The sequence below is a fragment of the Saccoglossus kowalevskii genome, chromosome 22, assembly GCF_978046115.1.
Source record: "Saccoglossus kowalevskii chromosome 22, keSacKowa6.1, whole genome shotgun sequence".
NCBI lineage: Eukaryota > Metazoa > Hemichordata > Enteropneusta > Harrimaniidae > Saccoglossus > Saccoglossus kowalevskii.
Window position 1 is genome coordinate 5,020,145 of NC_140662.1, and position 11,619 is coordinate 5,031,763.

An 11,619-nucleotide genomic window follows, 5' to 3' on the forward strand; every position below is an offset into this window, starting at 1 on the left:
TGGTTTTCATTAAAGATACTGTAGTTGAATCAATACCAGTGAGTTAAATGTCTGTGAAAAGTCACAAAACTCAAAATTTTTTTGATAATATTTGCTAGGAGCCATGGAATAAGTTACTTTACCAGCCATATTAATTAGTAGATTAATAGCGATGATTAGGTTCCATGATTTTTCATTATTATTATTCAAACCATTCCATCGTATAATTAGTGAAAAAACGAATCTCATTAGACAATAACATTCTTGGTCGCATTTTAGATAGAAACACTGAGATCCTATAGAGGTTATATCAGCTTGCACGTGCCGTGTATTTAGTACTTTCAACCTATTCCGCATATCATGTGTGTTTCATATCTAAAAACTAAGTCCGTGTTTATTGATATCATCCCATAACCTGAGCACATGCCGCAACTCAACTAAATTCCTGATACAAAGTACTGGCCCCCTGTTACTCAAACTATAAAAATCATTACTATATTACAATTCTAAACGTATTGAGGGAGTACAAGTTAAATAAATCGGTTATGTATCTTTCACTCAAATAGAGTTGCTTCACAGTTTTTTTTTGAAAACCCATTCTATATTTAGAGTAGGGGAAAACCCATTATTGTTTTCGCCTATGCGCGTACACGTGATATTACCCCCCCCCGCAAACAACATCGTAAATATTTATCTAGTATAGCACAGTGTAAGATGAATGATACAAGACATACTTCCATATTCAATAACATATCTTTTGTTTATTTGATAACAGAACACCATGATGAAGCCTCCGATCATTGCATTCCAAGTTCTGGGTCAATTAGATGAGATTTGCTTGCCGGGTCAGGTTTAAAATAGTTTTTCCAACGTTGTGCGCAATCTGGGTTTAACATTAATACCATACTTATACCGGTACCAACACGCATAATACAAATTAGTAAGGGTCACATTTGTCTGTGATGATTGATGTCAGTAAACTACATATGATTCAGCGACCTGTCATTGTAATATTCAGTAGTTACGTGTAAACTTAACAAAATGTACACTATAAATTATCTTTTAACAAGCAAATATAGGAAAACGTATCACATTTACTAATATACTCCAATCCTTTTCATGAGTGTCTTCAAAGAATGCCAACTTTTATCTGACTGTTGACTGAATGCTCATCTGTATACCAAAGGGTCGGACTTTCACAAAGTGATCAGCGTTGTTAACATGCACTGAGCTATAAATATACCATATATATGTACGTTGTAACATGGTTAGTCTGAATCTAATAATCTGATTGGCTGAAACAAAGTCTTATACCTGACACTGAAAGACAAGTGGAATTAAATATCTAATTTAATCGAGATCGCACGACTGCGAGCACTATTGGTACTGATTGCGCGTGCATGATTAAATGCTTGAAACAAACTGTTATCTGATTGCAGACTGAAAACTCATCTGTACATACCAAAGGGTCGGTCTTTCGCAAAGTTGTCAGCGTGACAAGAACTTTTTATTAGCTATAAATAACCTGCCACAAAACTGAATAAACTTGCTTAAATATCCAACAGAAACAAGATCGTACGACTGTGAGCACTATTGATGAAAAATGCTTAAAACAAGGAAACCTGGTACAAGTACCAATACCAATTAAAATTGAATTAATAATAAAGGTGGTAAACGTCTCGTGTGGAACGTGTGCGATCATTGCAACATAGCGTTTGACTCGAACACGTTACATTATCGATGCGTTCGTCACTCTGTCACCTCTACTTGGTTGTCTTGAATATAACAGAAGAATGTATATGTGTGGCGTTCACATTAGAGATCTCCGAACGTGCCGTGACTCGTGTGTAAACGGTCGGGACCGAGTCGGCACGTCCTGAAAAAACTCGATCTCGTTTTCTTTCTTTTTTTCGCAACCGTTTTTTCTTCTTGCAAAGCTACTTCGACGTGAAAACATAATTGTTTCTCGAATCTTTTTGTCGATCATTTGCATGATGACTCGTAATAAATACCACAATAGCAAATGGATATAATTTCAACATTACAATTACTATTATCATCATATGAGTATTGTTTTATTCGTTTGGGTCAAATAACAGATCAACGAATGAGGGCGTCATATAAGATTATTATGAGAATACCGCAGAGGACGGCCGAAAAAACATGAATCCCTGAGATGCAAAAATCTGTACAATACAATTGGTGTTTTAATACACTGCGGTTTCTGGTTTTTCAAAACTCAAATAACACAAAACTTGACATTTGTCTATGCACACTCAGAATGTTCCCGGTGACACTGACTGAGACTCTTGCAGAGATTGTATCTCGATGACTCTGTCCAGGCTATGGTAATATGGATCCCATGTACATCACAGTAATGGCTGCATTGAATTCAACATCTCTATAAATGTTAGCAGTATCCAAAATATACGGCGACTATTGAGCATACCAGGCCACTAAGAATCCTAGAGATGAATGAACGTTATAACAGTCATGCACAGGTTTTACTATTATAAAATACAACACTGGTGTATAAATAATTTTTCGTTAAAATATCTCGGTGATTTGATGATTTTCATTGCCATTAATTCCCCGTGCTTGGTAAGACCTATTCTCCCAGGAATATTTATTACTCATATAAATATACATTATAAATAATCTACGCTTTTTGAAATAATGTATGTTTGGTATATTTTTGTTTCCCGGGGTAATACACTAATAATCTCATTGTCAGTTAGTACGAGTAAAATAGCGTACAGTTTTGTGTAGTTGTATTTCTACTCATAAGTAGAATGTATAGTTTAACATTGTGTCGCGATATTGGTTAGAATTGTTGCATTAAGAAAGTGTAAAACCCGTACATTCTTACTATATCCACCTCGTGGTATAAGCGGGCAAATATTTTCAGACATGCGTATTCGAAATAAGTTGGTCAAGTTAAACATCCCATTAAAAATGTTTCAGTCATTATTACAAGTCGCTTTTTAAAACACGACTCTACATCTGGGGTAGACTATTGTGCACCTCCGACCATGGCTAACCACAATATTCTAGTCTATATTGTTGTTTACAGGCTGTAAACATGTCAATTGTCATGACGTGATTTGGACTAGGATATAATGCGCAAGGGCGTACTTAAGAATAGAGTGGGTTTTTCCAAAGCACAAGAAATGGAAGCGCGTTTGTTCTACACGCCGGAATCAACACTTTGTTTGAGTAACTTGCAATATGGAAATAAGGCATTTCATGCATTTAAAGATATAATATAATACGAAATCTTTTGCGGTAGTACAATTTAGAATCCAGGTATTAAGGTTAGTTTATATGTGTTTATTTTTACCATATTAATTAGCAAGATAGTTGCAATGGCGGCCTAAGACAAGGTGATCTATATGACCAGTGTAAAATCACTGGGTTGCTACCGATCAATCAGAATAGAATTTACGCCAAAATTACAGGGGATTGTTCTGTTGTTTAATATAATGTCATGACGTGATTTGGACTATGATATAATGCGCAAGCGCTTAGTTAAGAATAGAGTGGGTTTTTCCAAACCACCTAAAATAGCAGCGCGTTTGCTATACAAGCCGGAAGCAATACTCTGCTTGAGTAACTTACTACTTGGAAATAAGGTATTTCATACATTTAAAGATATAATATAATACGAAATCTTTTGCGGTAGTACAATTTAGAATCCAGGTATTAAGGTTAGTTTTTGTGTGTTTATTTTTACCATATTAATTAGCAGGATAGTAGCAATGGCGGCCTCAGACAAGGTGACCTATATATCCTGTGTACAGTCACAGAGTTGTTACCGATAAATCAGAATATAATGTACGCTACAATGACAGGGGATTCTTCTGTTGTTTAATATGTAAAACATAGATTTCTTCCGAATCCAGAATATATCATGTCAATTCCAGCATACGTACTGATGGACGACGTAAATAGTTTAAATTAATAATCTTACGGTAGCTGTGTTCGTGATAAAATGTTTAACCCAGATTACACACAGTGTTGGTAAAACTAATTTAATCTTGACCCGACAATTAAATCTCATCTTATGACTCATAACTAGAGATGCAATTATAGGAGGCTTCCAAGCAGAAATTTTACCACAAATTACAACAAATGTATTCGCAATTAAATTTATGGTTTCAATTCAAATTTTAAAAGTATGCTGAGGCAAGCAGACCCAATTCAATGGCAGTGACTGTCGCCATGGAAACGACAACAAACATTCGCGTCGTTATAAACATTATGAGTGTGTTCAAAGAATCCCGTTCTCTTACTCGGAAACCAACTTTTATCTGATTGCAGACTGAAAGCTCATCTGCATACCAAAGATTCGGTCTTTCAGCGTTGTTAACATACAATGAGCTATAAATATATGTACCATGTAACATGGTTGGTCTGAATCTGATTGACTGAAACAAAGTCTAGTATCTGACACTAAAAGACCTGCGAAATTGGTTCAAATGTCTCACTGAATCGAGATCGCACGACTGCGAGCACTATTGATGAAAAATGCTTAAAACAAGTAAACCTGGTGTAAGTACTAATACCAATTAAAATTGAATTAGTAATAAAGGTGGTAAACTTTTCGTGCGGAACGTGTGCGTTCATTGCAACATAGCGTTTTAAGCGAACACGTGACGTCGTCGATGCGTTCGTCGCTCTGTCACTTCTATTTTGTTATCTTGAATATAACAGAAGAATAAATATATGTGGCGTTCACATCAGAGTTCTCGGCACGTGCCGTAATTCGTGTATGAACGGTCGGGACCGAGATCGAGTTTTTACCTGCACGTACCGATCATTTATAAGGACCGCAACTCGGCACGTGCCGAGATTTGCTGCACGGACGCTCGACACGAACCGAAATCACGCCCTCGATGGTGAATTTAAGAGAACATACAATAGTTCATACAAGTACGACATATGTTACGGTATGTACTGCTGCAACAGTTTTCTTTTCCTTGCAAAGCTCCACCGACGTGAAAACATAATTGTTTCGTGAATCTTTTTTGCCGTTCATTTGCACGATAACAAATACCACATTATCATATACCTCGTATTGCTTGATACACCCAGCGACACCGATGCCAGCTGACTGTGACAATACTGTCTCCACGGAAGATCATCGGCGCATTTCAGATATTCTTAGTTGAGCTACGCCAGAATCTAGAACTGTAAACCAAACTACTTCTTGTCAAGCAATTTTTTCTCGTTCACCGACTACATTTTTTTAACAACTGTAAAATCAACGTGTCTCTACCTGTGGCTACAACATCAGCTTCTAGAAAACGCCCGTTTTTCGGATGGTCAGTAAACCAGACCAACTCAGCTGGACTGTAGCGTTCATTCTTAAGAAAGAAAGTTTATAATGAGTTCGTATTTATTACCGTTAAAATATTGTTATAAATTTACGTTCATTTGCTGTTTCATTAAAACGTAATTTGTGGATATATTTGGTAACATTCGTTTGTGTATTGTGTGAGAATTGTTGCCGCGTTTGCGTCTTTTAGAATCCCCCGTATAAATCCGCGCCAGTAAAACGGCATGTATCGACCCCGGATAAAATCGAATAGGGTTTCTTTTGGGCCAGACGATCGAAAAATAACACAACTAAAGACTAATGTATATGATAAAACCTTTATGGATTGGATACGGCTTTTGCTGCCCTCGATTGTACAGCTTCGGGCGCTTCCGCCGCATGACCTCGGGCCGCAAAAGCCGTATTCAGTCCATAAAGAATAATAGCAAATGGATATAAGTTCGACATTGCATTACTACTATCATCATATGCGCATCGTTTAACAGATCAACGAATTAGTGCGTCATATGAGATTATTATGAGAATACCACAGAGAACGGCCAAAAAAAACATAATTTGTTGAGATGCAAGAATCTGTACAATACAATTGGTGTTTCAATACATTGCGGTTTCGGGTTTTGCAAAACTCAAATAACACAAAACTTGACAGAATGTCCCCGGTGACACTGACTGAGCCTCTTGTATAGATTGTATCTGGATGGCTATGGTAAAATGGGTCCCATTTAGATCACAGTAATGGCTACATTAAATGCAGCGTCTCTATAAATGTTAGCAGTATCCAAAATATACAGCGACTATTGAGCATACCAGACTACCAAGAATCCTAAAGATAAATAAAAGTTATGAGAATCATGCACATGTTTTACTATTATAAAATACAACACTAGTGTATAAATGATTTTTCCGTTAAAATATTTAGGTAATTTGACGATTGACATTGCCATTAATCCCAGTGCTTGGTAAAACCTATTCTACTACGAATATTTATTGAAGTAAACAACTCATATAAATATATATTATAAATAGTCTACGCTTTTTGTTTGGTATATTTTTGTTTCCCGAGGTAATACACTAATAATCTCATTGTCAGTTAGTACGAGTATAATAGCGTACAGTTTTGTATAGTTGTATTTCTACCCATAAGTAGGATGTATAGTTTAACATTTTGTCGCGATATTGGTTAGAATTGTTGCAATCTGAAAGTGTAAAACCCATACATATCTATTATATCCTCCTCGTGGTATAAGCGGGCAAATATTTTCAGAAATAAGTTCGAAATAAGTTTGTAAAGATAAACATCCCATTGAAAATGTTTCAGTCGTTAATGCAAGTCGCTTTATAAAACACGACTCTATATCTAGGGTAGACTATTGTGCACCTCCGACCATAGCTAACCACAATATTTTAGTCTATATTGTTGTTTACAGGCTGTAAACATGTCATTTGTCATGACGTGATTTGGACTATGATATAATGCGCAAGCGCTTAGTTAAGAATAGAGTGGGTTTTTCCAAACCACCTAAAATAGCAGCGCGTTTGCTATACAAGCCGGAAGCAATACTCTGTTTGAGTAACTTACTACTTGGAAATAAGGTATTTCATACATTTAAAGATATAATATAATACGAAATCTTTTGCGGTAGTACAATTTAGAATCCAGGTATTAAGGTTAGTTTACGTGTGTTAATTTTTACCATATTAATTAGCAAGATAGTAGCAATGGCGGCCTCAGACAAGGTGGCCTATATATCCTGTGTACAGTCACAGAGTTGTTACCGATAAATCAGAATAGAATGTACGCCACAATGACAGGGAATTGTTCTGTTGTTTAATATATAAAACATAGATTTCTTCTGAATCGAGTTATATCATGCTAATTTCAGCATACGTACCTAAAATTAAAATTAAAAGATATATGCTATTTGAAAATATGCGTCACCATACATGTTTAACGAAACTGTTCTATGTATTACCTTCGCTATGTATTACCGGCTACCAATGCACATTTGTCTCCTATATATTTTTACGCTTTGCTTAGCTAAAATCCACAATGTAATACATTAGAGTCATTATATGACAGTCATAAATTATAATAGAACTGACACTGTGTTAAACCAAGATACAATAACCTGGATTATATTCCCATTATATTTACAGCGTTGATTGCTTTTCTTGAGATAGTAGCACCAAGCAGAATGTCAAGTTCAGAAGATAATTCAGATCTCGACGAATTTACGGAGTTTTTGGAAGAGGTGGCATCCGAAATAAAATCTAGTAAGTTTGTTCTTAGTTGTTCTCTAGAAACAGCTATGCATGAATATAGTCAAGTTGCCAACACTTTGTACTTATATTACTACCTTAAATATTCATTTAAATGTGGCAATGTCATGCTTACAATTTATGAATGATTAGCAAGTTTTCGTTCACCCACTCTCCATTATATTTTATATCATTTAACTGACCTTAATTTTATTTTTATTTAACTAATCGATTTATTATTTTTCAGACAATATTTATTTGGATGTACATATATTTATACAAACTGTTTCTGTGTACTTGTTTTTCATGTTATTTAGAGAAATTTAAGGCACTAAAGCGACTTTGTAAAAACAAAATACCCGCAAGTGATTTGTGTAGTATGGAAGACCCTGGAGATTTATTAGACACACTGCGAGACGATGATGTCATATCACCAACAAATACAACATTCCTTGTTAAAATGTTGAAAAATAAGAATGTTAGAATGAAGACACTTGCTGATAAAGTAAAGAAATTTACCGACCTATACAATAAAAAATTAGGACATACCACCAAAGGTAATACGTCTTTGTCTCTAACAATGGCATTGTAATCAAGTTTAGGGTCAAATGAGATATGTATTTATGAAATTCAGAACGACCCTGAGTGTAGTACATGTACGATTGTAATATTTTGTTTTACTACAAGCAACCACAAATGATACGTCATCTATGGTTGGAAGCAAACGAAAAAGATCTCCAGATAACCTATTTGGGCAGTCAGCGCAACAGAAGAAAAAGTCTACTGGCAGAAAGGGTATGTTATAATTCCTGTCTGATTATGATTGGGCTATATTTAACTAACAATACATGCTTGTGAGGGTAATATCACGATTTGTTGACTGCCCAAGGGGTGGTGGTCATGACCATAATAATGATTGATGCCAGAGCCGAGGGTGAGGACATCATCAATATTATGGTCATGAACAACAGCCCAACAAATCGTGATACTGCCCGAATGACCACGTGTTATTTATTTTAACTCATCGAGCAGACATCCACCATGCACAATCACGTCTACCATTCATTACTCACACCCGCTCTCCCACAAAATAACAACACATATATTTGTAGTATGCAATATTTTATTTTATCTATTATAACAAGTTTCACATTACTTAATAGCATAGATAAATTGAAAAAGCGGAACAAGCTGCGAAATACACACAGCAAATGTTATTTTCACCCATGGATATCCTTTTTAGTAACCTTGTTTCAGCAGTATGAATCGGGTGGGAATCACTCAATTTATTTTGAATGAATTGAGAAATTCTTAAACGCCAGTTATCTGGCCACTCGCCAGATAAATATGGCGTTGTCGTTGTCGTTGAAGTGACTGAAATTACTTCTCACAAACATACCACACCTTTTATTCACACAGCTAATAGCGTTCTCAGTTAGCATCGGCGTGGAATGCGTAGAAATGCTAACAGCGTAGAACGCGCCGCAGCGATCCCGGCCGAGACGTTTTTGCTGTATATAGAATACCCTAATCATCAAAACAGAGTATCTTACTTAATTTCCATTCTGACACGTCGATGTATATTTCGGATGTCTAAAGTTTGTTGAAAACCTCAAAAGCAACCCCGAAAGCAACAGCGACAGCAGCAGTGAAGCGAACGACGAACGATTTGTTATGCGCAGTATCGATTCACAGTAATTTCAGTGACGTCATCCATGTCATATACCCATGTAATCTCCACTTGACGGGCAATATACCATATAATATTCATTTTAATTAAATGTAATGTGACCGGTTCTCAACCAATCACAGCATGCGTAACAGCAGTGAGATGTGATAATACCTACTATTTCTTTTTGAAGATCATATTGTAAAACTTTTGAAAAGTAATGATAATCCATTCATGGTACATTGTTCTAACGCTTTATTGTGTTTTTCACGTTCTGCTTTTATGGCCACCATATATCCATTATGTAGCAATCCTTGTTGAGTCTGCGCTCACACATTTTAGAGGGTGATGGAGTATTACAGGATGTCGCCGAACATTTTTATATATTATACGATTCATTAATACTTATAGGTATTGTATCAAGGGAACCTGGACCACGTGACACACAAGGTGACAGTGCCGTTACAGCACATATAACACGGGCACATACATGTAAGTTAGTTAGCAAAAGATGTTATAAACACATCAGATCTATTGAACAATGATATTATTGGTGCACAAAAATACCCCAATCTCTGGTAATTGTTCAGACATAAACATCTAGTAATGTGATTTCCCAAAGATAAAATACCTGAGGGACGTAATGTAAAATGCCCGTATTCGGCGACACACTGAAGAACGATGATGCAATATCACAAAATACACTTTGACTCATACGAATGTTGAAAAACAGGCAACGGCTGTTAAAGTACTTTCGCACCTCGCACAGTAAGAAAATAAAACGTACAAACATTATTAATCATAATATTTACAATCATCTCGTATAATATGTAGCATGTAAAGTTCTTCGTGAATTATATCTATACTGTGAAGTTATCCCAATAGCCAAAATACTGTGAGGCACATCGTAAAGTACATTTTTCACATCAGTGTGAAATATGACGTGGTAGCAAAATAGCTCTGAATTTGTAATGATATGTCACAATAATATAACGTTATATATAAATCAATGTACTTATGTCTTAATTTCCAGCAGTATTATCTAGCAAACAATCTGACACCAGAATCAAAAGAACGAGATCGGCAGACGCTACAAATGTTTCAGAGTCAAAGAGGAAACAAGATACTGATAAGGAAAGTATGTGTTGATTCAACAAGTTCTTCATTACAGCTACGATAGTCTTATTTATTTATTTATTTATTTATTTATTTATTTATTTATTTATTTATTTATTTATTTATTTATTTATTTATTTATTTATTTATTTATTTATTTATTTATTTATTTATTTATTTATTTATTTATTTATTTATTTGCAGTACCAGCATTCACAAAAATTCTGAAGGAAATTAGCGATGATCTTTGCTCCTATGAGGTTGAAGAGATGAAGAGTCTCCTGATCGGTAAACAACTGTCACGAAAAGATGAACATAAGATCAAAACTGGAATGAATCTATTTCTTTATTTACAAAGCACTGGTAAAATCTCGTGTACAAATTTTGGTTTACTTCGGCAATTATTGAAACGCATACACAGACAGCCCTTAGTGGAAAAACTACAATATTGCTACCATTAGTTATCTAGTTTCATTTGCATTCCCATTTTGTAGGAACATCTCCTATATACCCATGTACGCATAATTATTGCTCCATTTTTTTTACAATTTCGAGAAAATTTGAAAAATAAAATGAATCTGAATTCCTAAGGCCCACTTCTAAAATGAATTTGTGTTATAGCCATCAAAACATAAACATGCAAATGACCTCAAGAAATTTCAACAATTGAAATTATGTTTGGTTGTGGTATTTGAATATTACGACCTGTATACAATATATAAAAACAATCCTCTCTCATATGGACACATAACTTCAAAATTTGTACTGATGTATTTTTTTTTATTTGAACAAAATAAACACTTTTGTGCGCTTTAAAAAACTTAAATCGAGTGATATAGTCTGGGTATAGAACCGAAATGTGCGTAGAATGAGAATAGTTTAAAGTGCATACTAGATACACGTGTTGTAATACGGTATTTTGTGTAGCACCTCCATAATCTCCATGGGATGCTGAGATGAAATTAGATGAGTTTGTATGGTTTTGGTGTCATTGATATCCCACGTGTGGCTGCAATGATGGCATGATATGTCCTTGCAGACGAGAGAACAAAAATGATGCATCAATGTTGAGAAGAAGATAAATAGTTCCGATTTCGCCAGCTGCTCCCCAAGACAAGCTCGTGGAACTGTATCATGAGAGAAATGCTATTGTATGGTTACGGGCGTTGTGTTCAAGATACATCAAATATATATATATATATCAAATAATTGGCCACTTTTTTAAACTTTAATTTCACAATGAAGATTGCTTTTGACT

At 35.2% G+C, this 11,619-nt stretch overlaps 1 protein-coding gene across 1 annotated transcript; it reads left to right on the forward strand.

Annotated features, from left to right (window-relative positions):
* Positions 1 to 6,820: 6,820 nt before the first annotated feature.
* On the forward strand, positions 6,821 to 11,181 carry LOC102809663 (uncharacterized). The gene is made up of 7 exons (XM_085495678.1): positions 6,821 to 6,910; positions 7,475 to 7,591; positions 7,894 to 8,133; positions 8,264 to 8,371; positions 9,657 to 9,737; positions 10,279 to 10,383; positions 10,566 to 11,181. The coding sequence occupies exons 2-7, from the start codon at positions 7,513 to 7,515 to the stop codon at positions 10,820 to 10,822; spliced, it is 870 nt and encodes a 289-aa protein (XP_085351804.1). The 5' UTR covers positions 6,821 to 6,910; positions 7,475 to 7,512; the 3' UTR covers positions 10,823 to 11,181.
* The last annotated feature ends 438 nt before the right edge of the window (positions 11,182 to 11,619 follow it).